Source organism: Hyperolius riggenbachi, chromosome 4 (assembly GCF_040937935.1).
Source record: "Hyperolius riggenbachi isolate aHypRig1 chromosome 4, aHypRig1.pri, whole genome shotgun sequence".
In the NCBI taxonomy this organism is placed as follows: Eukaryota; Metazoa; Chordata; class Amphibia; order Anura; family Hyperoliidae; genus Hyperolius; species Hyperolius riggenbachi.
The window spans coordinates 122,303,896-122,331,143 of record NC_090649.1 but is presented as its reverse complement, the minus strand read 5'-3'; the positions used below and the strand labels follow the sequence as shown (position 1 = coordinate 122,331,143).

Genomic DNA, 27,248 nt, shown 5'->3' with positions numbered 1-27,248 from the left:
TCTGACTAGCACCGATCTGTTCTTCAGCCGTAGCTCGTCCTCAGCATATTTGGTTTTTGTTATATTTTTGGCCTTGCTACAGCGCTTGTGTAGCAGATTTGACATTTGCTCTTTTAGCCGCTGATGTGATGTAACTGATCATATTTTAATATTTACTGCAGGAAGGCATTATTGAGATCTAGTCAGTGTGGGAGGGAATGCTCCTGCTACTGCTCAGAATGCTCCTGCCAAATATTTATTGTGGGCATTATTTTTTGTAGAAAAGGGGGCTTCATCTAACATTTTGCTGGGTGGGCCCACCTCCACCACTTCTAAGTTCGTGTATATTTGGCTCCACCCATGACCACGCCCATGTTCTGTTGCATGGACACGCCCATTTTTGCTTTATCTCCCCCCACTTTTGCCTCCCCCTGGAAAAATTTCTGCGGACGCCCATGCATGCAGCACTTTGTTTAAATGTGCTGCGTTACTATGTAACGCAACGTGTGCACTGTGAACAGCACATTGATTTTACAGTGCTGTGAGTTAGGCTGCGTTACTGGCTGCTGTAACGTGGGACTTTAATGTCCCACTGTGAAACCAGCCTTAAACAATACCAGTTGCCTGGCAGCCCTGCTGATCTCTTGGCTGCAATAGTGGGTGAATCACACACCTGAAACAAGCATGCAGCTAATCCAGTCTGACTTCAGTCAGAGCACCTGATCTGCATGTTTGTTGAGGGGCTGTGGCTAAAAGTATGAGACACAGGATCAGCAGGAGAGTCAAGCAACTGGTATTATTTTAGAAGGAAAATCCATATGCTTCTCCGTTTAGGTTCCCTTTAAGCCTTGGCTCACACTGCACAGACACCTTTTTGCCCGTTTGGTGTCTTGCAGTGAAACACAAAAACAGACAGTTGAACAGCTCCTATTTATTAATACGATTCATTCAGACCCTGTATTCATTCAATCCACAATGCAAAATTCTGGACAGCAGATGCATTTCCCACAGAAGCCTGCCAGACTCCATCCAGGCACAAAACACCATTGCAATGGCCACTGCACTGTCCTCTCCAAATGGACCTTTTGTGATGTGGCTCGAACTGAGCTGTACACTAAGAACATATATTATGGACACAGAGATCTTCAAGGAGGAGACTTTCTGTGGTTGCACTGATGGATAAAATGGGCATTTTGGTATAACATTGAGAGAATGCTTGGGGATGCTTTCAAATGTTCTTTTAATTATCTAAGAGTAGTTATTCAAATTTTAGTTTTGGGAAAATAATACAACTTCAAAGTGATCCTAAGTCAAAATGAGATACTTACCTAAAGAGAGGGAAGCCTCAGGATTCTACTGAAGCTTCCCTCGGTGCTCCAATGTCTCCAAACGCTGAGCGCGGCTCCAAATTGGAGCTGTGCTCCTCCTCGTCATTAGTGCAGCCATGCAGTAGCGTGTGAGCACGGCTACGCATGTTGTACATGTCTGGCTTACTGCGTTGCTGCACTGCAGGAAGAGGATCTGCGTGGCCCCCATATGATTAGCAACAATGTCTTCCAGGGGGCTGCGCTCAGCGATGGAAGACATCAAAGCACCGAGGGACGCCTCAATAGGATCACAAGGCTTTTCTCTCTTTAGATAAGTATCTAATTTTGCACCCAAGCTTCAGCTCGGGTACACTTTAAAGGGATACTTAAGCCAAAAAAAACTACTTCCGGGTTCGGCAACAGCCGCCGACAGGCTGGGAACGCGAGGAATCACACGCGTTCCCAGCCTGTCGGCGGCTGTCGCTATATCACCCTCTATGCTGCTATAGCGTAGAGCGAGGCTGCGAGGGCACCATTCAGCTTCAGGGGGCTGAGGGAAGCCTCAGGTGAGTAAAAATCTTTTTTTTTTTTTTACTTAAGTATCCCTTTTTACTGTTCCATATACGGTATATTAATATGCACCTAGAAACCAGTAGGTTGATTCACTAGCCCATGGTAAAACTATGGTAACATTCGATTTCCTTTGTGCTAGAATTTTACGTTGTCTCCACCAACAAAAAGGTGATGTGTCCAAGTCTTTGTGGGAAATCTGCAGTGTGAAACATCTGTCATCTGAGACTGGCTGCAGATTTATTCAAAATGTCAAAGTTCTTCCCAATCTTTTTCTTGTTCCTTTGTATCTACAATCATCATCCACAATATACAGATCATATGTTCTAACTTAAGCCAACTGCAGTGTCGCACCAATAGGGGATGCAGAGGGTGCGGCCACCCCAAAGTCCCTGGACCTGAGGGTCCCACATGGAGCCTTCCTCCAATCTTTGCAGTAACTCTTGATTGGTATCAGGTGGATCACCTCTATATGTACTTTGAATAGTGGCAATCATTTGTCTACTTACACCTCTCTCATACAGTGTGTAGCCTTGGAAAGCCATGTTTCTGTGGTCTGTATCATGCAGTTATTATACATACAGTGCTAAGTTGGGGGAGAGGAAAGTGTAAAATGTGCACTGCAGCCCACGGCTCCATAGCTTTGTCACAGGTCAACTCCACTAGATGAAATGCATGTTCCAGGGATGCGAGACAAACTACTAACAGTTAAAGATCAGCATTACAACTGGGTATCTGCAAATTTTTTTTTTTTTAAGCAATAAGGGAAATCAAAAAGGTGACCTCCATATTTGTATCACTTCAAGTTTCTTTTAAATTTCACCTGAACTCAGAACTTCCTCTGTGATCTAAAAAATATGCAACAGCATAATAACCTTTAAAGAAAAACATTTCTTTGCTACAGCTGATACAAATTGTACAATAAATCTGCAGTGTTTCTACTTCCTGCTTTCATGGAAGCAGACATTGGGCTTGATCCACTAAAACATGATAACTCAGTTATCACGTGTAAAGGCTTTGTATGCGCCTAAAGCATTATGCGCTCAAACAGTTTCCATCCATTCGCGTTAGGGCTGCACGATTTCTCGGTTTTAAACCGAAACCGTGGTTCCTGTGAAGACGATTTTGGGATCGTCTGGATCCGGCGGTTTTCGGTCTTTAAGTGCTTGGCCGCATGGCCATGATCCGCCTACCGCAGCCGCTGCGCCGTGCCACTGAAGCAGTGCATATTTATGATGTTAATGAGCCGGGCAGCGGGGGTAGGAGAGTTCAGTACAGAGCGGCACACAGCTTCTCCAATCGCTGGATAGCAATGGAATGACGGAGGCAGTAGGCGGAGCTGTACGCTCTAGTACAGCTCCGCCTACCGCTGCCGTCATACCATCGGTATCCAGCGATTGGAGAAGCTGTGTGCCGCTCTGGACTGAACTCTCCTCCCCCCGCTGCCCGGCTCATTAACATCATAAATATGCACTGCTTCAGTGGCACGGCGCAGCGGCTGTGGTAAGCGGATCATGGCCAGGCGCGGGCATGGCCGCAACGGCGTACCTACCTATACTGCGCACTTTACTAGCTGTACTGGGGCACTACCCATTCATACTGGGCACTATACTAGCTATACTGGGGCACTATACTAACTATACTGGGGCACTACCTACCCATACTGGGCACTATACTAGCTATAATGAGGCACTACCTACCCATACTGCCGGGCACTATACTATCTATACTGAGACACTATGCTAGCTATACTGGAGCAATATACTAGCCACACTGGGGCAACTAAACTCCCTATATTGGGGCTACTATGCTAGCTATGCCGCTGCACCCCAGTCCTCCCCCCCCCCCCAAAACCTGCTGCGCACGACACTGTACACTAGGACAAGCTAAAGCTTGTTTTGGAAAAAATCGTGAAAAAATCGAAATCACAATTTCTGACAGAAAAATCGCAATTTCAATGTTTACCCAAAATCGTGCAGCCCTAGTTCGCGTGTTAAGTTTTATCGTGCAAATGGCGTTACGCTTCACACGCTAAGTGCGGAATGCCCTTGAAAGCTATGGCGCTTCACGCAATCAAAAGATAGAGTTTGGCAATGAAATCAGCAATGGTGCTTGCATGAACATGTGAGTTAATGTAATATGGCTCGTGCAAAGTTTAACGTGCGTCGCATAATGTACTGTATACTATAATAATTCATTATCTACATACCGTTCGGGTGATCTGCAGTGGCTTCACGTGATAATGATATTTAGCATGTGATAACGATACTTTGCGCGCAAAGCGTAACGCCATTCACGGGAAGTCATACCTTTACGCGCGCAAACCTTTACGCGCATGATATCACGTGCAAAGAGGCTTATCACTGTCACGCTAAGTGTTAGCACGCTTTAGTGAATCAAGCCCATAGTGTTAACATCCTGTGTTTGCCAATTAGCTCTCTGCCGTGGCGGTCAGCTGACGCAGTTGAGGGTTCAAATTACAACTTATGCTCGATCACAGATAAGGGGGGATTAGACGGGCTAAACTCTCTAAATACCTACAGGGTGCATTTCTCTGTTTTCCTTCTGTCCTGTGCAAGAATTCAGGTCCACTTTAACTACTAGGGTACCAGCCACCAGGGTTGCTGTGGATCGTTACTGCAAAGGATTGTACATGTCAGACAAAATTACACTTCCTCCCTGTTTTTGCCCCCCATTCTGCCTGACAGCCCCTCAGCCGAGCTGGCAGTAAGAGCAAAACGGCAATGACAGTACAATAGAGTGCATTTAGAAACACACTACAAAGAAATAAACAGGATGGAGATCTCTGTAAGTGAATCCACATTACTGAATCACTGCTGCTGCTGACACACTTTAAATAAGCACCAGAACAGTTTGTAAACCCAGATTTCAATTTCTATGGTAAATAAATTCAGTTTTCGGAAGAGTGCCAGTATAATATTTTCTCCATCCTTCTCATGTTAATGTGTTTTATTCCTTTAAAGCTTGGATATGTCTCCTGGCTCCCAGCCTGTTTTCTTTGTCTCCATCGTATCTTTGCATTAATCTACATAATGAAATGACTACAAATAAACATCAAACAGATATATCAAAGCCTTGGTCCCTGTTCATCGTACCTCACGCGCGGCACTTCTGGCAACAGACGCCAGCTCAAAATAAATAAAAACCGTGCTTGGTAGCTAAATAAATGAGGGTGTTGTTAGACCGGTCTCTTAACTGATGGTTTCACTACCGTATCTTAATATAATGGGCACAAAGCATTAAGAGGTCCTTAATACCAATGTGGGCAAGAACATAGATTGCATAAATGACTTCCTCGCTTAAATAACAGTAAGAGCCTAAAATAGATTGTGATAGGGGTATAATGATGAAGTGGTAGGCAGCACTCAACAAAAATGACAAACAGAGTTCATAATAAATTCCCTATTTCCTGCATGGAAGTTTAATACAAATACATTTTAGAGGTTATCCTTAAAGTGTACCCGAGGCGACATGTGACATGATGAGATAAACGTGTATGTACAGTGTAAACATATTAATAACCAGACTGTTTTCCTTGTCTTATTTTGTTGCCTGAAAGTGTTCATTTTTAAGCATGGAAGTGACAGGTTCTGTCTTGTCGGTAGCTTGTCGGGAATGTTGTAAACATCAATGATAAGCAGATTACAGCCATAAAAGTTTTCCTGGCAGGATACAACTTCTGAGAGGAGTGGGAGAAAAAAAGGTCAATAGTTCATGTATTTTCATTTAGGGACACTTAATAGGCTGCCACTGAGCAGAGACAACAAAACATTCAAATATGAAATACAACCATGGGATATCTAAAAAAAAGTCATTTTTAGGGGTTGGAGGATAAATACAATTGTTTATCTCATCAGTTTATTTTCACCTCAGTCTCACTTTAATACATTCATATAGCTCTGACACATATTCAGCAGCTGTTATTAGGGGACACAGAATTAATCCCATCAGTCAAGGGGGCGTATTCATAACACTGCAGTAACATAGCCGTACGCAAATGCCATATTGTGATATTGACATTCCATGTGTTGAGTTGTGCTATTTGAGCAACACACACTACATAACTTGCATAAGCACTGGTAAAATTACCATCAATTGTACAACTCCGTTTAGTGGATATGCCCCACTGTCCCCTAAAGGGGCTATACGAGGCCTGCCCTTGGGGTTCATAGCTCCCCGTATTAAGTCTTACTTGGCATGGTGCCACCAACTGGACCATCGTACATTTTCCTTTTTTTAAAAACTAGTTTTAAAAAGACTATGGCCTTCAGAACTAGATATGCTTGTACATAAAACAGTAATGTGCATTTAGACAATTGCAAAGTCATTGGTGGAAACAGGCCACAAATAATAGCAAACACATTTAAATCATTTAATAGGTGAGATTTTTAACCTCTCTCTATTTCCCAACTGCATCCTAGCAAACACTCAGCAACGTGTTTAGTGAAAATCACCTTTAGCAGCTGTTAACAACTGTAACAAGCAGCCAGCAGCGGTCAATGCTGTGCTAATAAGACTGTCAGCGGATCCGTGTGATCGATCTTCATATGAGAGACTGCCCTCTAGCAGAGAAGTAATACATTCAAAATGTCTCTAATGAGTAGGAAAGCCCTCCATTCTATTAGCAGAGGCTGAGCAATGACAGCCTGAGCAGCCAGCTCCATCTATCAGGAACGCAGTACTACTCACTTATGAAAAGGGAAGAAAAACAAATGTATAAAAATGTATATCATTTATTATAAATCACCATATATATATAAAAAGATTTTTTCTTATAATATAGATTCCATTAAAAACCAGAGCCCTATCTCCTAGTGATTGGGGGGTAGAAACTTGACCAATGCAAACCATATGGCAATAGATGTTCCAAAAAACATTTTAGCTGGAGCTCTCAGCATGAAAGTTCAGTTCCATGTGGATCAAGATATTTTTCACAGTTCCCAAGGTGGTTATTAAACACAGTGAATGGAAGATCCTGAGTATTAAATAATTCCGTAAGTATTGCAGATAGGACAAGCACTTCCGTGATTATTGCAAATAGGACAACCACTTATTGCAATATAAGGATGCTCGCATCAACTTCCACCCGAGTAAAGAGATTTCTAGTAGGTGTAACATTCATCAGGTAATGGGCCCCTCATTAGATCTTCAATCATAAATCACAATGTCCATCAAACATACTGTTTACGTGACCACCGATAACTTGGCTTCAACAGATTGACATTCAGAGAGATCACTTGCTATAAACATTCAGTGATAAGTCCGCCAGGGATTAACCCTTATGCAGGCCTCCGATAGTGGGTCAGTCACGTGATGGAAACAAAATGATATGGGCTCCGTGGTGGGTAGATTTTCCTGCAATATGAGTGCACTCAACCTATTGCATATATGTTGGTGTTATAAAGGCAGTCCATCCGCATTCATAGCAAATTGTTTATGGTACAGGTATAAAAATACTCATCCATCCAGTGTGGTTTCTTATCAGGATGCTTGGTCAAGAGGTGTCCCTGGGTGGAGATGGGCTCAGGGCTCATTGCCTACTAGAAGCCCAGAAACATCTATTGCCATATGGTTTGCATTGGTCAAGTTTCTACCCCCCGGTCACTAGGAGATAGGGCTCTGGTTTTTAATGGAATCTATATTATAAGAAAAAATCTTTTTATATATATGGTGATTTAAAATAAATGATATACATTTTTATACATTTGTTTTTCTTCCCTTTTCATAAGTGAGTAGTATGTATATTTTGAGTCTCAGACTCTAAGGGAAGCACGTTGACCTTATACTTAGACCCATAGTGTGAATATATCAGGAACGCAGGCTGAGTTTTCCTCCACTCCTACAGGCACCAGCTCACTTACCACCAGCGGGTCACTTTACCATGGAAACTGCTCGGGGGCATTTGTGTTCCGATCTTTATTATTCCTCATAGAATTTGAATTTAAACTCTGCCTTATATGTTTAAATCTTAATTGTGTTATGAATCTAAGAACGAGTCATCACATAAATGAATGTGATTTTTTTCTTTTATCACAGCCTGTCATAATAGCCATGAGGCTATGACACACTTGCTGTTTTTTGTTTTCCATGATTAATGTCTTTATAATGTCTGTATAGCACTTTTGAGCACTTTGTTATAGTACCCCTGACAAAGCCCCTATCTTTTACAGGGTGAAACATGTTGGTTGTATGGTGGGGTCATGTGTGTTTAGGTAAGACACAGTCTGGTTTACAGGGCTCTGTGAATTTCCTTCCCGTATCCCAGTTATGTTGTGGGAACAATTTTACAGGCTTAAGGCCCATACACACGTCGAATTTCCGCGAATGACGGGTCATTTGAACGTCCCGTCGTTCCGTCGTTCGCCCGCTAAATCGGGCGTGTGTACAGACTATCGTTCGTTTGATAAGAGTGAGTTTGAGCGATCCGCCGGGCGGATCGCTCAAACTCACTCTTATCAAACGAACGATAGTCTGTACACACGCCCGATTTAGCGGGCGAACGACGGGACGTTCAAACGACCCGTCGTTCGCTGAAATCCGACGTGTGTATGGGCCTTTAAAGTACCCCTGACCTGGTCCCCCTCCCCCCCAATATTTTTAATATTGTTTCATTACTGGTGCTGTGACTAGCACACAGCAACATCCTCCCCCCTCCAGCGCCCCCCTCAGTCGTAATCTTCGACTAAGCAGAATGTGAAATATGGGTGTGGTGGAAGTGGCAGCCCTTCCTCCCCTCTGCCCGTCCACAATTCAGCTCCTCCACTCACCGCTATAGTTCCCATATTATTGGCCTTGTGGTATTTGAGGTTGGATATAAAAATAAGAATAATATATAATATAATATAATCCTTCTGACCTCATTCACCACAAGCCCACACACAGTGCAGCTCCCCTGCCCGCTGTGTGCAGTGAATCATATGGGAAACTATAGCGGCGAGTGGAGGGGTCCGGACTAAGGACGGGCAGAGGGGAGGAAGAACTGCCACTTCCTCCCCGCCCATATTTGATGGCAGTACGGGGCCACAGGGGGGCGCTGGAGGTGGGAGGATGGTGCTGTGTGCTAGTCATACAGCACCAGTAACAAAACGATATTAAAAGTATCGGGGACCAGGTCAGGGGTACTTTAATGATTTTAAAACAATTTATTAAAAGTTAAATTTTAGATATCTCTGTGGAAAGGGTATAACACTGTGTGTTTGTTTATCAAAGAGCAGAAATCTTTAACTCTCATTTGTGTTTTCAACATATCTAATGGCATAAAAGACAACGTAGAGCAGTGGAAAATGAATGTGTGAGGTATAAGCTGCAGCTTTTCCAGTGCACTGAGCAGTGCTAGGATAAGATCAGACGATGCACTTTGCACTGCGTCTCACAGTAGTCTGAAATAAATGGAAAAACTGATGTTGCAGAAAACGTCTGAGATATAGCAGAGCACTGAATATCCTATCCTTTTGACTTCAACAGCTGTTTGATTTGTTTTTTGGCCCCTTTCTAAATAATGCAGTTCTGTAAGGTGAGATTACAAACAGAATGATACATGAGTCTTCTCCACATTCCCAACCTTTCATACCTATGGTTCTGATTGCTAGTACAGCAGAATCCCCAGTATCTGGCACCGGTGGGGATCGCCTGATGCAGGATACATGTACTTACTGTTTTCTTGAGCATTAGGCTAAAAAAAAGCACAAACCTCCCCCCAAAATACTTGCCAAGCCTCCAGGGACGTGTAGCAGCCTTCTTCTTGCTCCTAGCAGCTTTCTGACTTCCCTGTGCACGGAAGCTGGTGTGTCACCTGACCTGCAGGAAGTCAATAGGAGCAGCGGTATCAGCCAGCCTGAGCCCAGCTTGGGCTTACCTCTTTTAGCTCCTGTCACTTAGCCCGAGCTCAGCTTGGGAATACTGCCGGGGGGTTAAACAAGCTAATATTTTGATGAACTAATATAACATATTCCTGCTGATTCACAAGGGAGTTATACTTTGCTCTGTTGTGATGATGATTATGATTATTATTCATGCACTTTACCTTCATATTCCGGTGGGCACAAACACTGGTATTCATTAACCAGGTCTTTACATGTTGCTCCATTTTGACATGGTGCCGACAAACATTCATTGTACTCCTCCTCACAGTACAGCCCGTGGTATCCTAAAATGGATATTAAAAGACATCTCAATATACCACATTTTATAAAGTCTATACATCTGCGAGACTACAGCTGTTTGCCAATTTCAGAATCTGAAATAGAATTAGAAACCAAATAAGTTTACACTTCACAGTAAAGTAATGGTAAACAGTAGGTAAAGTGTTTCCAGCAGTTGCAGCATTAATATCGGTGAAGGATTAGCTTGGCTCATCAGTAAGGGAAAGGAAGTGTTTTTGTGCTTAGAACTTTACATTTTAACCATTAGGTATCTCATTAAAAAAGACTGAAGTTGAAAAACGGACTAGGTAATGTAAGAACAGTGGCGTACCTACCACAAGGCTGCAGGTGCTCACAGCACCGGGTGTAGCCATGGCTAGGAGTGCCAATGTGGTGCTCAGCCACTGTGTTCTTCCACCTGGGACGTATTTTCATAGTTTGGGCACCATTCAGGAAAATAGCAGCAGGCAGTGCAGGGGACTGTACTACTTCCTGCACTAGATGTAGCACCCCTACCCCTTCCTGTCCCCTGGGCAATGGGTATCGTCGCTCTCTACACACAGCCTGCAGTGAGTGAATGTGCAGAGCAGCAGGGTGAGTAGAGAGAATAGGGTGCTGTGCTGCAGCTGGGCTATTGGCAGGGAGAGGTGGCAGGATGTGTTTAGTGCTTCAGAAGTTGCCTGTCATTACTAGCTATATGCACTGGCTGCTGTAATACCAGAGTTCCCTGGACTATTGATTATTTACCCTGATCAGAGTAATTCATCAATAATGCAGGCCAGACTGCTGTTACAGAAGCCAGTGAAACAGGTGCTGACAGCTGACTTCTGTAGTGAGGTGAGAAGCAAGCTCCAGGCAATTTAGATTAGCTTGGTTGCAGGTATCTTCTCTCTTTTCCCAGTTACCCCTCCCACCCTGTTGTCTTCTCCCATGACCCTTTCCTCTTTTCAGATTTCAGTGTCTTTTTTTAACAGCATGTCCCTGCCAAACAGCACTGGTGATGAGTCCTTTCTGCCATTTCTCCTCTCCCACCAGGCTCTCTGTTTTGTGACTCTACCTGTTTATCCCACCCCCTCTTCCTATGCATCCCCCTCTTTCGTAAGTCTCCCTTTTCTGAGGAGCGCACAATCTCATCGTGCCATAGTCTTAGTCTAATGTCCTGCCATATTATTATTTGTGTATTTATATAGCACTTACACCTTTGGCAGCACTGTATAGAGTACAGAGTTTCATAACGGTTACCTCCTTCCACATCCTGACGACTTCTTTTCCCCAAAAATCCCCAATGGGGGGGTGTCTGTAAATATCATCACCGGGTGTCAAATTCCCTAGGTACGCCACTGCGTGAGAAAGGCCCATAGCAATCTTTTGGTTCTATTTTTGCAACTGCTAAATTAATAGAATTAACATGGAGCCCTCAGATTTTAGATCAGAAATGAAAACAGAACAATCAAGTTTCAAAAGCTTATTCTGCAGTGCTTCATAAGGTACATTCATGTACAGTACACCCTACAACACTGAAGCACACAGTATACAGAAATGAACAAAGCTGATCCCGTTTTGGGTTGATGATGTTTCGTCTACTGGGATTTACTAGGGTTAAAGAGAAACTATTGTAGACTGAGAAACAATATCAAAACACTGGCATTGACTAAGGCATCTATGAGCTGGAGAGCAAAAACAATTATTAAGGACCGTAGAAGATAGCTATTTGATGGCAAAATGTACAGCTTTACCTAATCCCCGTGCTGGCAAAAGTAAATTAGGTCCACTTCTTATAAAACATCGCTGGTGGTATGTCTACATTGCAAGGACAATGTGCCCACCACCATAGCACTTGAAGGCAACGTTCAGACAAGGATATTTGTACTAGTTTTCAGATATACCAAAAGGTTGGATAAAGTGAAAAGTTGGAGGATGGGGATTTGTGGTAATCTTACAAAGCCAGTAGAAGCATTGCGGTAGCCTCACATAGCATCAAAAATGAAGCCAATACATGTCAATGGAGTAGGTCCCATTGCATGCAAATTTTGCGATCTGATGCAACATGGGAAAAGAATCGCCTACATGCTGCAGATATCGGCAGCATGCATCCAATACACGTAGATAGTAACAGACAGCCACATCTGGACTTCCGGAAGACAACCTGAAGTTACCCACAAGTACTTGCGGCATGATGCAAAGCAATGCAAGAGAGATATAAATGAAAGCAATCCCAGCTAGCTCCCCCCCTCCCCCCTTCCACCTATTGGCTCACTTTATAGTAGAGTGAGCGGGAGGACAGTGGATCTTGCCTCCTTTCTGCTGGTCCAGTAATGTATGTGACATACATTTTACTTTTAGTGTAGGAATTATATGAATTTTACTAATAAACTGTATATTCTACACTATGAGCAGCTTATGTAAATTCTCTTTTCAACTTAACCTTCTAGCACAATAAAGGTCGCCTGAAGTGACAGGTATCGTGATGACAAACATAACATAAATTCTTACAGGACCTAGCCTATGTGTACTTTTTTCCTCACTGTAAGGGTTAAGAATGCAAGGCTCTAAATGAGTGCTGGGCAAACTATGGCCCATGGGCCATACCCGGCCATTAGTGCTTTGAATCCGGTCCACCGATGGAAGGCCTGATTCCGCTCCTCCCTCCCTACAGAGTTGTGAGCGGTGCGTAATGACAGGTTTAACACACCAAATTGCAGCTTCCAGTGACAATCTCCATGGCCACAGCGGCGCCATGTGAGCCGCCATCAGTACGTGTCAGCATGTCACATGACGCCGTGGTGGCCATGGAGATCAGTGCTGGAAGCTGCAATGGGTGAGTAACCTGACATTACCCACTGCTCACAACTCGGCATGGAGAAATGGAGGAGAGGAATGCAGCAAAAGTGGTCCGTGACTGAAAAAGCTTGCCCACCCCTGCTCTTAATAGTAGTTTCTCTGTAGTTGACTGCAGTGGGAGCTGCACGACTCTCACTAATAAGGAATTATAAGTCATGAAACTCCTGTGTGGCTGAGAAAAACACTAGTGAGATCACAGAACAGATGAAAATTTCAGTAGTTCAGAATCTGAATGAAAATTGAATAACCATCATTCACCTGAGGCTGTCAAAACATGAAACAAAAATTATGTCAAAATATTAAACTTATTTAGGATTATGCAATACTTACATTTTCTTTTCACTTCAGGTTTGCTTTAAAGGACACCCAAAGTGAAAATAAACAAATGAAATAAACGATTGTATCTATCTTTCTTCTCCTAAAAATGACTTTTTAAGATATTCCACAGTTTAATTTTATGTTTCAATCTACTTTTTAAGTTTTAATGGTTTTATTGTTTTCGCTCAATGACACATTCATTGAAGTATGCCAGAGCTAAAATCTATGAACTATTGACCCTTTTTATCCCTTTCCTGCTCTCAGAAGCTATTTTCTGCTAGGAAAATGTTTTATAGTTGGAATTTCTTATCGGAGAGGGTCACACTGTAGTCATTTCCTGTCTGAGTCATGGTTGAGTCAGCCACTTACATACCTGATATTTAACTCTTTCAGGCAGAGAAAGAAAAAAAGAAACACAGCTTAGTTATTAGTGTGCTTGGCACTGTACATACACATGTCTATCTCATCATGTCATACGTCACTTTGGGTATCCTTTAAGCAGTGGACAGAATACACCAACCTGGTGAGAGGATACCCTAGCAGTATACTGAGTGATTTGGGTCTGTGAAGGTCTTTTTACCTGGTGAGAGTTGCATAGTGTGGGTTAACAGTCAGTTATGGAGATTTTTGTCGATGCTCAACTGCTTTCATAGTAGAGGTTTTCTTATAGACTATTCTGCACTGAAATGTGTTGCTTTTCACAAACACATGGGCCGCTGGTACTCTAGAATCAACTGCGGGGGCTATGTTAAATTATGCAATAGCAATGTATTATTAATAAGATCCCCATCTAAAGCAATTTTAGTTTCATGGAGACGTTGTATTGTCTGCTAGAACATGAAATCATATGGAATTTGCCACTATTCTGAGCCAGGGTTTATCCTTCTAGATGCATGTAATTTATGTGAGACGTGTAGATTCCTGGCGCAAGGCATTTATGGTGCTGCCAGGGGTGTAACTATAGGGGAGCAGCGCCTGCAACTGCAGGGGGGCCCAGAGGTGTGGGGAGGCCCCAACTACTAACCTGTTCTCCCTCTAATACTACAGATCAGGTGTTTTTGTGGCTACACTTGTTATGGGTGTGATGATCCTGATGACCACACTTGTTTTATGAACCTTATAAGGTGGACCCCCAGGCTGTGAGGGTCACCAAGCAGTGGCAAGGGAAGGTTTGTGAACATTAAATTGGCGCCATCAAACTTTTGCCATGATTTGTAGTTACGCACCGGGTACTGCCTACATCTCACTTTTCACTGCTTTCTCTGTCCTCGTTATTTGCGCATCCTTGATCACATGCCCGGCACGACGACAACTTTGTAGTGCGCATGTACAGAGCGCTCACGGCTGCAAAGCATGCAATTAAGGACGTCTGCGCACTGATCACCGACCCTCCGGATACGGAAGTAGCTTTGGGGGGGCTATTAAAGCAGGAGGATTAGCCATACTATGCCAGGGAAAAAACCCACACATATAAGTAGATAAATACTTGATCTACTTACATAACATGTATTGTACTGTCCATGTTTTGATATCAGTGAATTTTACATAGTAAGAGAATTATGTTCCTGGTGGGGGCCATGTCTTTTGCCCACAGTTTGTGGCTAAATACTGATGTCATTTCTGCCCTTAACTTTTTTTCTTTTCTCCTCCAATCGCTGAGTCACCTCAGCCTTGCTTGTAAACGCAAGTGAGCAGAGGATCATGTTTCATCTAGGCAGCTAGGCAGGGAAATAAATGGAAGAGGAGGAATATATTATAGATAAAAAGAACCCCCAGCATGCAACTGAATGGCAATGGCTATTAAAGGGCAAGTGCTCCTAAGGTATGTGATAACTCCAAATCATAACAGCAGAAACAGTTTTTAAAGTTTTGAATGCAAGATTAGCATCTTTATCACTTAATACAATCAGACCAGTTGCTGTTGAAAATTGATTTTTATGGTGACAATCTGAGACTCTGTAACAACAAAAACCTCCCCTGGGGGGTACTCACCTTGGGTGGGGGAAGCCTCCGGATCCTAATGAGGTTTCCCACGCCGTCCTCTGTCCCACGGGGGTCTTGCTGCAGCCCTCCGAACAGCCGGCGACAGAGCCGACTGTAGCTTCAATATTTACTTTTGCTGGCTCCAGCGGGGGCGCTGTGGCTGCTTTCGGCACGGAAATAGACGGAAATACCCAAACTCCGTCGGGTCCGCTCTACTGCGCAGGCGCCGGAAACTTGCGCCTGTGCAGTAGGGCAGACCCGACGGCGATTGGGTATTTACGCCTACTTCGGAGCCGACAGCCGTCAGAGCGCCTGCGCAGAAGCAGGGAAGGTAAATATTGACGTCACCGCTGCACGGAGGGCTGCAGCGAGACCCCTGACGGATGGAGGACGGCGTGGGAAGCCTCATTAGGATCCGGAGGCTTCCCCCACCCGAGGTGAGTACCCCCCAGGGGACGTTTTGTCGTTACAGTTCCTCTTTAAAACATAACAGATGGGGATGGAGGAGAACTAAGGGAGCGGTGGGCATGAGGACAGCGCGGTACACATGTCTTCTCCCCCCAGTTTTAATTTTTAATTTTTTTTTCCAGTGCTAAGGTATCCCTTAAGCCAAAGGCTGCATAAGCTGTCCTCTGTGTTAAAATCCAGCATGCAGCTACTATTGTATACATTACAAAAATGACTCATCATCAACCTGTACTCCATACAGCCAAATCCCTGATAATATCTGTATAGGGATTACAAGGAGTGGAAACAGACAATTCCCAACCAGGGAGAAGTAGGGAAGTAGTTCTAGGGATCAGCATACACTGCAGTTATTCTGCTATCAGTATAAGCACAGAGCAACAGTTAATACTCTACAGACTGTGGATGAATGCCATTATCTGAAAAATGAGACAAAATAAATAATACAAGTAAATTGCATTACTGAACAGGGCTACACTAAAGGTGGCCATACACTGGCCCGATTTGCGCCCGTTTCGACAGCAGATTTGATCACTGGGATCGAATCTGCTGCCAATCGTTCACGCTACACGCCGAATTTCGATCCGTCGATCGCGCCGTGCAGAAAATAACCGTCGATCGCCCGCGGGTAAAGAGCACATCGCTAGCGGTGTTCGAGTGCCCGACGACCGACGCAATAGAGCCGCATACATTACCTGCTCCGCCGGCGCGACTCCCGGGTCTCCGCTCTTCTCCGTCTCCGCTCTGGTCTGCTCTGGTCTCCGGCATGCTTCCCTTCTTCCTGTCCCGGCAGGAAGTTTAAACAGTAGAGGGCGCTCTACTGTTTAAACTTCCCCCAGACAGGAAGAAGGGAAGCATGCCGGAGACCAGAGCAGACCAGAGCGGAGACGGAGAAGAAGAGCGGTGACCGGGGGCAGTCGCGCCGGCGCAGCAGGTAATGTATGCGGACGGGGGGAGCGGCGGCAGCACCACCACAACAGATTGTGATCGGTTTCAGGCTGAAATCGATTCACAATCTGTTTGCAGTAAAGGTAGCCATACGATCCCTCTCTGATCAGATTCGATCAGATAGGGATCTGTCTGTTTGTCGAATCTGATGGCAAATCGACCAGTGTATGGCTACCTTAACACTTCAAACACATCCATAAAAAAGGGCATTTGTTAATTTGGCTCTACTTTATACCTGGTAAACACCATGCAATAGACAGGTTGAATCGATTATTTCCGACAGGTCTGATCTGATTTCATTTTTGATTTCGATTTTCCGATCACTTCCAAACAAAACTGATCAGAAAAACGATCGGAAATGAGATTGGACCTGACGGAAATAACTGATTCGATCCATCTATCAAACGGGAAATTGCATGGTATGTTCCAGACATTATATCTTTAGCAGGCTTCATGGTACACCTAAATCTTACAGTATGAAAATATCTCCTGTGGCCACTAGGTGGTACAAAACATGTTCTTTGTCCTTATTTAGTGCCTCAACTTGGCAGCAGAGTAATAAGGCATCTTAAAGCACACAACACAGACCTCACAATGGCCTCAATTCACTAAGATCATGCTGGAGATAATAAGGCAAGAGCAAACTTACCTCCACACAGTGAGAGAGTTATTTTATCTCTTCATTCCTTAAGTTACCTCCTCTGTAGTTAATTTACCCCCTCTGTAGTTATTTTCACACACAGTTAATAAACAGCCTGTCTTTAACTCTGGAGTTATTTTAAGGATTGAAGAGTTAACTTAAAGACAGAAGAGTTAACTTTAGGTTTGCCTAAGGTAAAAAGTTTCCTGAATACGACATTCCTCATCACCATGGTGATAACTCTAGAAACGTTATTAAAGACAGGAGATAAGCTTAGTGAATTGAGGCCTTTGTCTTCCTTTAAGAAAAGACACTTTCCAGAATGTAGGTAACATATACTTTGGTAGCTAATAAAGCAGCATCACAGCTATGCATTCAAGGAATGATAACATTAGGGTGCTGGATCTCACAAGGCCAGGAGTTCCTAGAAAGCAGCTGAGCCTCTCTGCTAATCCATCCTGCTTAACATTCTTCTCATGAGCAAATCTGCAAACCCGACACAAAGCCGGTGCTAAGCAAGCAACCTTTCATAGCAAAGTGCCGTACGAGAGAGACGCAAAACAAAATCGATAAGAGCCGCAAGGATTAAATGACAGCCGCATTACACAGAAATGTTAAATCCTCCCAGGGAAATTCCTTTCATTGCAGGTTACACAGGCAGACATGAGCTGTGGATTTCTGGCAGGGGTCACTACGCTAGTATGATCTAACCACATAATATGGAAATCTTCTACTTATTTCACAACACCTCCTCCCCACTTACTGCTCCTATCATGCCATGAAAAGAACATCAGACGGGTATTTGAAGCCGCTGACTACCAAACTGATTCTCCAATTCAATACGGTAGTTATTTATTTGAAGATACCGGGCCACTTATTATCAGATACTCTGGTCCACATATCGGATATTCTGTTCCACTTATCAGATATTCCGGTCCATTTATTATCGGATATTCTGTTCCCCTTAGCAATATTCTCGGGCACTTATTATTGGATATTCCGGTCCACTAATTTTAGGATATCCCGGTCCACTTATTATTGGATATTCTGGTCCACTTAGTATCAGATAGTCTGGTCCACTTATCAGATATTCTGTTCCACTTATCAGATATTCCGGTCCATTTATTATCGGATATTCTGTTCCCCTTAGCAATATTCTGGGGCACTTATTATTGGATATTCCGGTCCACTAATTATAGGATATCCCGGTCCACTTATTATTGGATATTCTGGTCCACTTAGTATCAGATAGTCTGGTCCACTTATCAGATATTCTGGTCCACTTATCAGATATTACGGTTCACTTATTATCTGATATTATCTGGTCCTCTTATTGTCAGATATTCTGGTCCACTTATTATTGGATAGTCTGGTCCACTTATTATTGGATACTCCAGTCCACTTATCAGATATTCTGGTCCACTTATCAGATATTACGGTTCACTTATTATCTGATATTATCTGGTCCTCTTATTGTCAGATATTCTGGTCCACTTATTATTGGATAGTCTGGTCCACTTATTATTGGATACTCCAGTCCACTTATCAGATATTCCGGTTCAATTACTGGAAAGTTCGGTCCACTTATTATGGGATTTTCTGGTCCACTTATTATTGGATATTCTGTTCCACTTATCAATATTATGGGCCACTTATTATTGGATATTTTGCTCCACTTATTCCAAAACTCTTTGCAGATCAAGATCATCCACAACTAGGCAACTGCCTGGGGCCTAGTGGGCATCAAGGGGCCCAGCTGTCCCCTTCTCTTAACACTCTCCCACTTTACCTAACCAAAAAGACTATGGAGGAGGTGAAGGCCAGACTGGCACAGGCCTCCTAGTGCTCAATGCCTCCCAATCTATTTTAATACACAGACCTTCCAGCCTTGTGGATTAAATTGATGTGCTGAAACTGCTGGAAATGGGCAGCATATGGGCTAGGAGGGAGCGTGTTAGCGGCACAAACACTTTACTACACAATATTTCAGTTACCAGGCTGCCACCACCTCTGTAAAAGGACAAAGGACCCGCTCTAACTTTTCTAAACCTGCAAATGAAATTGTTAAAAACACTCTGGTCTGACTAAAACAATGCAATACTTCAGGTAGCAAATCTTCAGGAAGGATAGGATTCTTTCTGTGGAGAGGAGACTTCAGCCTAAACAAACGTACTGCCAATAAGTTACATTAGTTATGTTAATTAAAATAGGTAGGTAATATAATCTCTTACCCACCCTGTTTTAAAAGAACAGGCAAATGTTTGTGATTTCATGGGGGCAGCCATCTTTTTGGTTGAAAGGAGGTGACAGGGAGCATGAGACACAGTTCCAACTGTCCTGTGTCCTGATCACCCCTCCCAGCTGCATGCGCTAGGCTGCAAATCTCAAATTCAAAAAAATAAATAAATTGCACCAAAACAGAACGAGAACAACAACATCAGAAATCCCATCATGCTTTGCACAGCATCAGTGGAAAAGTGCCAGGGTGGATTTCTTCTGTGCAGCTAAAAATGAGGCTTGGGTAAGAAAAACAAAGTTCTGATGCTATGAAACTGTTAAATAAACACAAAACCTTTTCAGTGCTGCCGAGTAGATTTTTAGTCTGGAGGTTCACTTTAAAGCAGGTATGTACAGTAGCTGAGTAAAATGACCTTAAAGGAGTCATCAGGGGAAAAAGGATAAAATACGTAGTACTTACCGGGGGCTTCCTCCAGCCCCAAGCTCCAAGCACGTCCCTTGCCGCAGCCATCTTTTTGGTTGAAAGGAGGCGACAGGGAGCATGAGACACAGTTCCAACTGTCCTGTGTCCTGATCACCCCTCCCAGCTGCATGCGCTACCGGGGGCTTCCTCCAGCCCCAAGCTCCAAGCACGTCCCTTGCCGCAGCTCTCCCCGCAGCCGTTCGCCGCAGGTCCGTCCCGGTCCCCGGCGATGACGTCAGTGACCTCCAGGTCGGCCTGTACTGCACCTGCGCAGTCCGCTCCGGCCCATGTGGCGGTGATTGACAGCGAGGGACATGCTGGGAGCTTGGGGCTGGAGAAAGCCCCCGGTCAGTACCACTTATTTTATCCTTTTTCCCTTGATGACTCCTTTAAGTATTTTATTGGAAATGCAATAATAATTATTAATATATACAGAAAATTATTAAAAGGAACAATTATGGAGACAGTAGCCCAGATAAAATAAAAGGTAAAAAACAAAGAAAATGAATGCTTAAAGAGACTCTGTAACAACAAAAACCTCCCCTGGGGGGTACTCACCTCGGGTGGGGGAAGCCTCCGGATCCTAATGAGGCTTCCCACGCCGTCCTCTGTCCCACGGGGGTCTCGCCGCAGCCCTCCGAACAGCCGGCGACTGTGCCGACTGTCAGTTCAATATTTACCTTTGCTGGCTCCAGCGGGGGGCGCTGTGGCGACTTTCGGCACGGAAATAGACGGAAATACCCGATCTCCGTCGGGTCCGCTCTACTGCGCAGGCGCCGGAAACTTGCGCCTGCGCAGTAGAGCAGACCCGACGGCGATCGGGTATTTCCGCCTACTTCGGCGCCGAGAGGCATCAGAGCGCCTGCGCAGGAGCCAGGAAGGTAAATATTGCGTCACCGCTGCACGGAGGGCTACAGCGAGACCCCCGAGGGACGCAGGACGGCGTGGGAAGCCTCATTAGGATCCTGAGGCTTCCCTCACCCGAGGTGAGTACCCCCCAGGGGCCGTTTTGTCGTTACAGTTCCTCTTTAAAGTTTTGGGAGAAATATATCCTTTGTGAGGAAAATGCAAGAAATTCAATGTTCCTTTGTTTCAGAATTCCGGTAAGCTAGCTGTGGGTTCTCTTGCCAGCTTCAATCCATACGTGGAGGTTAGAAATGGAGAACTCCTTGCTGAAATTGCTGAGTTTTTTTTTTATCCAGAACTGCTATGCGGATATTTGGGAATAACGGGGCGGTGGCTTACAGCAACCCCGTACAAAACGGATGGAAATGACCATCACATTACTTGCGATCAGACGATATACTTTTCATTCCTGTCATAAGTATGGTATCTCGTAAAAAGGCAAAAAATAAGAAAGTATAGTTATTAAAAAGGATAATAAAAAAATGAAGTAATTTTATTCATTATGTTATTTTCACTAAAGTTCCTCTTTAAGAGGTATTTTGCTACTAAAGTATATACAAAAAAATCTCCTGTGAGAAAAGTTAAACAATAGGGGCTCTTGTCTATTCATCTTATCTATCTCTTTATAGGTGAGGTGAAAAAGAATTAAGGTGAGACAATGCAAGAGGAATAGCTGTGTGAATCAACTACACAGTAACTCAATTCCAGAAATCCTGCCATTCACTGTAAGTTTTGTAAAATGAAAGGTTCACTTTGTCATCATGTAAGGATCCTGTCAGTTGTGATGGCTGACGTGAATGGTAAAATCTACTCTGTAAAGCTTTGTGTAATATGTCACCCTGCAAATATAAATAAGCACAGAGTTTAGTGCGCGACTGCCATCAGCAGCTGAGGAGTCATCGTGTAGCAGACAGCGTTCTATAATCTTCAGCAGAACTCCATCTACCTTAGATTTAATGGCCTAGCTTTCAGTGCTGCAGGCTCCATCTGTCATTATTACATTTCTCAGTTCCTCCTACACATTTTACCTATTTTACTTTGCCAGACCCGATCTTCTCAGTTCTCTCCACTGCGGTGCTATACATCTGGAAAGTGCTTTTACTACATATAAAATTGATTATCCTCTCATGAATAAAATAAAAATCTGTCACTTTCCAGAAGCCGGCGTAGGATGAAAGGTCACTCAAGGTTACGGCGTTTGCTGGAGAGACCAGAAGCCTATGGACTTATTCTGTTTGACTGAAAAAATCAGACAGAAATCTTAATGCATCTGGCTTCCTGCTGCTCTGATCAAAACTAAATACCGGGCTTTGAGATCTTTGAAAAGTCCTTCTTTCCACTGGTGAACTTATCACATTGTCAGTTTAGGCTTCTTTTATGAAACGCTGGATGGAAGCGCAGGAAAAGAAATCTAAAACCCACAAATTGTTCTTGCGTCTTCAAAAAAAGTGACCATGAAAATGAGAAGTCAAGGAGAAGCCAACCATGTTTATCCTGAAATCTGAGGACACCTAGAATGGTCAGCATGTCTAAACAAGAGATTGCTGCATGTTTTTTCGTTTTTGTTTTGTGTTTTTTGCTGTAGCTAACCTAGAATATGTTACAAAATGAAAATATGTAACGGACTGCTCTTGGCAACATCATTACTTTTTCTTTATACTAGTACTAGAAAACGCAATGCAAGCATTGACGGTAGTGTTGCCTAAATCAATCACTTGGAACTGTTTCAAAGGAAAAGGGAAGCCTGTACATATTAGCAGTCAAGCAGTGAATGAGTAGATCACAGTGCATCTATGCAGCAGACTCAATATACGGCATAAAAAAAAAAAGAGAACAAAAACAAACAATAACATACAAGAAAAATAATAAGCATATCTAAGTAATCATGATACAGCCCATCAAGATAAAGTCCAAGTAACATCTCATGAAAACTTCAACCAATAGGGGGAAAGCAAGAAATGTGAAGAGGTCTAAACACCTCAAGGAACAGTTTAAGCACAAGCACTGTACAAACATGCTGCTTGGCTCCTGGCTGAGCATTATTTTCTCTTCTATGGAGAAAGGAGGGGGAAGTTGAGCAGTTGGCATCCTGCCATGGGAACTCCAAAGGAAATCCCCTGAGGAACAGTTACAGCTGAGGACAAAGATCAGTCCTGGTGAATCACTGAAGAGGAAGCCTGCTATCTAGGGACACTCCTACAGTATATGTAAAATCAGAAATTATAATAACTAAAGTAAGCGTAATAATCTTCTGCAGCAGATACTGATTCAATATTTGCTTGGCCACCTTTAACATGTTGCTGCTTCCTCTTTAGACTGCAGGTCTCCCCAATCTTGATCTGTCCCCTACAGCTCCAATGCATCGTTTGCAGTTGCTCCTTGCTTAGATCCCCACAAGCATGGCTACATATCTCTTGCAGGAGCACACTGACCATACCTGCTGGTTATTATGGGGTAGACAAGGATCCGAGATACAGAGTGTTCAGGGTACCTCAGAAGCAAGTTATAACTGCCCCTGCAATACTCCAAGCACTTGCTCCTGTTCCAGTATTTTACTTTGACTTGTTTCTCTTTTCTGATCTCTGCTGCTACCACTACATCTGGCTTCTTCATGGTTACCTCAGAGCTTTATGCTTTGGTATTACATGCTGGGTTCTGTGCCAGCTGACATGTAGAGACTAGGACCTCAGCTAGGTGTCACCCAGCTGTTATCCATCACCTCCATCAGGATATCATCAGGTGAAGAATTCAGGGATGCCTAGATTCTAAATCTCTGCTCTTCTCTGAGCCTTTGCCTTTTTTTTTTTACTACCCAGAGGATCTCCATCCCATCTGTGATGGTAGTTAATAAATAATAGTAAGCACAACAACAACAATAATTATGAGTTTTGAAGTAGTCCCTTAGAGAAAATAATTCACAACAGATGTGAAGAAATTAGAGGTGTATTCCATGGAGACTCTTGCAACTTGCAATTATGATCCTGTTGTCAGATATTTTAAAGGAAACAGATCAGTTAAGGTGCCCATACATCACGCAACTTGGCGGCTGATCGACCATCCAATTCGATTATTATAATCGAAATTGGATGAAAATCGGTGCTGCCAAGTGCATGCCCGACTGACAAAGTGACCAATTTGTGGACGAAAATTGGTTGCATTGCCAATAGCGCATGCTGCAAGACGTCAGACTGAAGTTGGTTGGTCGGGTGCGCGGCGGGAGCGCAGTGCAATTTCCAGACGATCAACAAAACCATCTGCCGCGTCGCCGCTGTGCCCTCTTATTGTCAATGTGTGTCCCCCTGGTGCCCGTGTAAAGTATACATTACCTGTCCGTGTCCTCTGCTTGTCCCCCGCTGCTCCGGGCACATTTTCCTCTTCCGCATACACGCATGCCCCATGTGGTTTCCTGGTAAGGGTGCGTGTATGTGGAAGAGGAGGGCGCAGAGAGGTAATGTATACACTTTGGCATGGGGGACATTGTATTAGGGGGGCACAGTGGGGAGACGGTGCACAGGGACGATTCCGGATCAATCTCAGCATGAAATTGATCAGGAATCGGCCTGTGGTGTATGGGCAGCTGACAGATCTCTCATCAGATTCGATAAGACAGAGATTTGTTTCTTGGTCGATTCTGCCCATACATCGCTAGATGTATGGCTACCTTAAGACTTCCAAAATATAAAAAAAAAGTACTACATGAAGTCTACCCTGTACTTTGGGGCAATCTTAGCTTTCCTTTCTATAGTCCCTACATTTTTGCCCTTGCACAGTTTTTCTGGTTGGCTGTGGATAACTCTTTTTACATTCTCAAGGATGCATTATATTACACGGTAATGCTGTCCTCAACATGGTTCAGATCAAAGGATCGCACATCTTATGGAATAGAAATGCAGGTGCAGGACTGTAGCAGTTCAACATTCAATAATCCAATAATTCTGCACCCTGGAAAAGAGGAACCATGCTGTATTGTTTCTTTACAAAAGTATCACAGCGTCTGACCATTTAAGCTCATGATGGTTTCGGGGCCACATAGGGACCACTTTCTCAAGGCACAGGACAGAAACACAATCACAGTATTAAGGTGCCCATTAATGGTACAATTTCTTCCCGAAATGTGATTTTTATGATCGAATTGTATAGAAAATTTGCAGTTTATGAAGGCAATACATAAGGAAAGATTCCTTCGTCGATTGCTAATTAGGATAAAAAATTGATCCGAAAGTTGGATTTTATGATCGAATTTGAAGAAAGAATTGTTCAGTGAATGTGAACAATCGACAACTGCCTTCCAATTAGTTATCATTCAAATCGCATCAAAAGATCGCATTTAGCGAAAACTTGTACCGTTAATGGGCACCTTTGGGCTTAAATGGTCATATGGGGCTTGATTCACTAAAGCGTGCTAACTCAGTTAGCACGCCTAAAAGCTTTGCACGTGCAAACTAGGGTGCTAAGTAGTTTGCACAGGCAAAGCTGTTACTGATCGCATGCTATTTGGTGCGCGCAAAACATCGCACCGTCCACGTGCAAAGTACGCTTATCAGGCTATTTTGCACGCGGACGGTGCGACGTTTCGTGCGCACAGCATGGCACTAAACTTTGCGCGCGCATATTAGCATGTGCAAAGGCACTTTGCAGGTGCTAAGGGGCTTTTCACTGGTGTGCTAACACTTAGCACGCTTTAGTGAATCAAGCCCATGGTGTGATACTTTTGTGATGGAACAATAAAATGTGGTTCCTGATTTCCAGTATGCTGACACCTTCTTTAGATTATTGACTGTCCACAACACAGTGGCTATGCACTGTGGTACAATGTACAGCCACCTACATTGTTAATGCTATTAACGGATAAGAGAAAGCATGTTAGTAGTAATACAGTAAAAGTATTTGGCACCTGGCCAAGTAATTTACTATATCAGAAGTCTACTATATCATATTAGTTATACATTGAATATTCACAGAGGCGCGTGGCTGGGATCTGGGGACTAAGTTTACTAGAGGTTTATTATATCAGAGTTTACTATAAGGAAATTCTACTGTAATACAAGGAATATCTATATACATAAAAGCGGTAATCTGCCAAGGCAGGAAAATGTATGCTGCCACAAAACAGGTGGTTGAGAAGTAAGAAGTAATGATCTTATGCTACGTCTGCCTCCAGACGAACAAATATTTGCAATATAACAAGGAGGACATAATTGCAACTGAAAGGAAGCAGATTGGTCTGACTGATGTGACAATAGAAGAGACGGCCGCACGCAGGAGAAACAGCTGAAGATTGCGAAGTATCAGGACCTGCAGGCTGCGATAGAGAGATCCTGGCAAATGGAAACAGCGAAATGCCAGCCAATAGACGGAGACCTTGGTGCAATCCCAACTTGGAACATTACTTGAACATCCTGAACGTTGGCAGAAATGCCATCCACAAAATACAGAAGACTCTGTTACTGGGAACAGCCCACGTTTTGCTCCAATATCTCTGAGCATCTGAGGCTCTGGGAAAGCATTCAATACTGAGTGACTTAATCAAGGACATAACAACAGATCAACCTTGTAATAACAAAGTACTAATTATCTAATAATAATAAAATAATAACGGCATCATCAGTAGGTGCGGTACATGTATCATATTGTGTTAAGGCTTAGCTTGTATTTGATCCTGTTCTTTAGTGACTGCACACAGTAAACTGCTTCCTCCTTCGCAGTGTTTCACCTCATCTTTGATCATTTCTTCTGAAGCGCTCATCTCTGCTGCTTCTCCCCTCAGAGCGCTTCTTGCTGCTCTGCGGGGGCTCACTTTGTACGGTTCACAGCTCTGCGTGCTGCACGTTGTGTTTTGCTTTTGTCTCCAGATGATCACTAGAACAAATCTGAACTCGGTGGACTTACGTCTTCTACGACCTCTAGAGGTAGTAAGATTTAATAGTGCGTTTCTGCAGGGATTTATCTGACTCATTCAGAGGTTAGGAAGGACATTCTCCTGTTAAAGAAAACTGGCCCTTGCTTTAAAAGGGATGTACTTGAAACTAAGAGTTGAACTTCATGGCTATTGGGACTAAGTCTTTTCAACCCAACTAGAGCAAGTAAGAGTTTAAGAAGTAAAATAGTTAAAATGAGTCAATTTGTGTAAAGAAGGTGGCATTGCCTTTGACTGCTAACACATGGAGTAAAATCAACATCAGATACCTCTACCATTTACATATTCTATGATTATTAAGAGGGGCCAGTTTTTAAAAGATTTTAAATATACTGCAGTTGATTCACTAAACTACCATAAAATTGTTGTGCACAGGTAGCTCATGGTAATTTCATGAGCCGGCTCGGACAGCCGGTTTTTACCCTGAGCCAGAACGGCGTGAGAGGCCGCGCACAATTGTCTGCGTGCACAGCAGATCCTTCTTATAGATGAGGGCGCGAAGCATCTTACT

General features: G+C 43.5%; 1 protein-coding gene across 1 annotated transcript in view; it reads right to left on the bottom strand.

Annotated features, from left to right (window-relative positions):
* Positions 1-27,248, bottom strand: part of DNER (delta/notch like EGF repeat containing) — a 270,976-nt gene that overhangs the window by 25,645 nt on the left and 218,083 nt on the right. The window contains exon 9 of the mRNA XM_068280500.1: positions 9,901-10,023. Within this exon, the coding sequence (XP_068136601.1) occupies positions 9,901-10,023 (123 nt within the window). The remainder of the gene's footprint in view (positions 1-9,900; positions 10,024-27,248) is intronic.